General features: G+C 63.0%; 1 protein-coding gene across 1 annotated transcript in view; it reads right to left on the bottom strand.

Moving 5' to 3' along the window:
- Nucleotides 1–494: 494 nt before the first annotated feature.
- QTRT1 (queuine tRNA-ribosyltransferase catalytic subunit 1) overlaps nucleotides 495–2,944 on the bottom strand; it is a gene marked incomplete at its 5' end in the record, with an annotated part of 7,757 nt that continues 5,307 nt past the window's right edge. The window contains one exon of the mRNA XM_082496713.1: nucleotides 495–875. Coding sequence (XP_082352839.1) covers nucleotides 677–875 — 199 coding nt within the window. The 3' untranslated portion in view covers nucleotides 495–676. The remainder of the gene's footprint in view (nucleotides 876–2,944) is intronic.

The raw sequence follows: 2,944 nt of genomic DNA, 5'->3' as shown, positions 1-2,944 counted from the left end.
GGGGGGGGGGGGAGGGGGGGGCGGCGCAGCCGGAGTAACCTGAATGTAGATGAATAAACACAAAACTCTCGAGGTCTCCGTCTCCCATTTGCCACCACGAAACTTTATTTGGCTGCCCCGCCCCCCCCTCCCCCCTTAAAAAAAACCCAAAGACCAAAGTAGTAAAAAAAAACACAAAAAAAGTATAAAAATAGATATATGGAGAGGATAAAACCACTGGGGGGGGGGATCCCCATCAGTCCAGTGCCTACAGTACCCACTGGGGACCCCCCCCCCTCCCCCCAGCCCCATTTGGGCCTCCCCCAGCCCCATTTGGGTGCCCCAAGACCAATTTGCCCCCCCAAGGCCCATTTAGGTGCTCCCCCCGACCCATTTTCCCCCCCAGACCAATTTGGGGGCCCTCAAGACCCATTTCCCCCTCTTTGGGGGCTCCAAGACCCACTTGGGTGCCCCCCCAGACCCATTTCCCCCCCCCCCCAGGCCCATTTGGGGGCTCCAAGACCCACTTGGGTGCTCCCCCAGACCCATTTCCCCCCCCCAGGCCCATTTGGGGGCTCCAAGACCCACTTGGGTGCCCCCCCAGACCCATTTGGAAGTGATAAAAACTGCCCTGGGGGGGGTAACTGGGGGCTGCTGGGGGTGGTGGGGGTTCAGAAGGGGGGGGGGGGGGTTGCAGTCAGTCCAGGGTGATGCCGACGGCCCCCAGTGCCTCCAGTACCCACTGGGGGACCCCCCCTCGCCCCCCCCCGTACATGGTGTCCAGGAATTCCCGCACGAACTGGGGGAAGCGCTGTGCCACGATGCTCTCCCGGATGGCGCTCATCAGGTTCAACTGGGGGATGGGGGGGGGGTAAAAGGGAAGCTGAGACCCCCCTCTAAAGGGTGAACCCCCCCCGAAGGCTGTGACCCCCCTCTAAATGCTGAGACCCCCCTCTAAAGGGTGAACCCCCCCTCAAATGCTGAGGCCCCCCCCCCCAAAGGCTGAGACTCCCCTCTAAAGGGTGAAACCCCCCAAACACTGAGCCCCCCCCAAAGGCTGAGACTCCCCTCTAAATGCTGAGACCCCCCCAAAGGCTGTGACCCCCCCTCTAAAGGGTGAAACCCCCCCTCAAAGGCTGTGCCCCCCCCCAAATGCTGAGACCCCCCCCAAACGCTGAGACTCCCCTCTAAAGGGTGAACCCCCCCAAAGGCTGAGACCCCCCCCCCGAAGGCTGTGCCCCCCCCAAACGCTGAGACTCCCCTCTAAAGGGTGAAACCCCCCCTCAAAGGCTGTGGCCCCCCCAAATGCTGAGACCCCCCCAAATGCTGAGATCCCCCCAAACGCTGAGACTCCCCTCTAAAGGGTGAACCCCCCCCAAACACTGAGCCCTCCCCAAAGGCTGTGCCCCCCCCAAACGCTGAGACTCCCCTCTAAAGGGTGAAACCCCCCCAAACACTGAGGCCCCCCCAAAGGCTGAGACTCCCCTCTAAATGCTGAGACCCCCCCCGAAGGCTGTGCCGCCCCCCAAACACTGAGACTCCCCTCTAAAGGGTGAAAACCCCCCCAAACACTGAGCCCTCCCCAAAGGCTGAGCCCCCCCTCTAAAGGGTGAACCCCCCCAAAGGCTGAGCCCCCCCCCGAAGGCTGAGACCCCCCCTCTAAATGCTGAGACCCCCCCAAAGGCTGAGACTCCCCTCTAAAGGGTGAAACCCCCCCAAACACTGAGCCCTCCCCAAAGGCTGAGCCCCCCCTCTAAAGGGTGAACCCCCCCAAAGGCTGAGCCCCCCCCCGAAGGCTGAGACCCCCCCTCTAAATGCTGAGACCCCCCCAAAGGCTGAGACTCCCCTCTAAAGGGTGAAACCCCCCCAAAGGCTGAGACCCCCCTCTAAAGGGTGAAACCCCCCCTCAAAGGCTGTGGCCCCCCCCCAAACGCTGAGACTCCCCTCTAAAGGGTGAAACCCCCCCAAACACTGAGCCCCCCCCAAAGGCTGAGACCCCCCTCTAAATGCTGAGGGCCCCCCCCCCCCAAACGCTGAGACTCCCCTGTAAAGGGTGAACCCCCCCAAACGCTGAGCCCCCCCCAAAGGCTGAGACTCCCCTCTAAAGGGTGAAACCCCCCCTCAAAGGCTGTGGCCCCCCCCAAACGCTGAGACTCCCCTCTAAAGGGTGAAACCCCCCCAAACACTGAGCCCCCCCCAAAGGCTGAGACCCCCCTCTAAATGCTGAGGGCCCCCCCCCCCAAACGCTGAGACTCCCCTGTAAAGGGTGAACCCCCCCAAACGCTGAGCCCCCCCCAAAGGCTGAGACTCCCCTCTAAATGCTGAGACCCCCCCCCGGAGGCTGTGCCCCCCCCCCCCCAAATGCTGAGACTCCCCTCTAAAGTGTGAACCCCCCCCGAAAGGCTGTGCCCCCCCAAAGGCTGAGACCCCCCTCTAAAGGGTGAAACCCCCCCTCAAAGGCTGTGGCCCCGCCCAAATGCTGAGACCCCCCCCCCAAACGCTGAGACTCCCCCCTAAAGGGTGAAACCCCCCCAAACACTGAGGCCCCCCCAAAGGCTGAGACTCCCCTCTAAATGCTGAGACCCCCCCCGAAGGCTGTGCCGCCCCCCAAACACTGAGACTCCCCTCTAAAGGGTGAAACCCCCCCAAACACTGAGCCCCCCCCAAAGGCTGAGCCCCCCCTCTAAAGGGTGAACCCCCCCAAAGGCTGAGCCCCCCCCGAAGGCTGAGACCCCCCCTCTAAATGCTGAGACCCCCCAAAGGCTGAGACTCCCCTCTAAAGGGTGAAACCCCCCTCAAAGGCTGTGGCCCCCCCCAAACGCTGAGACTCCCCTCTAAAGGGTGAAACCCCCCCAAACACTGAGCCCCCCCCAAAGGCTGAGACCCCCCTCTAAATGCTGAGGGCCCCCCCCCCCAAACGCTGAGACTCCCCTGTAAAGGGTGAACCCCCCCAAACGCTGAGCCC

Source organism: Vanellus vanellus (assembly GCF_965231255.1).
Source record: "Vanellus vanellus genome assembly, chromosome: 30".
Taxonomy (NCBI): Eukaryota; Metazoa; Chordata; class Aves; order Charadriiformes; family Charadriidae; genus Vanellus; species Vanellus vanellus.
Note: the sequence above shows the minus strand (reverse complement) of the source record. Positions and strands in the feature narration are given on the sequence as shown.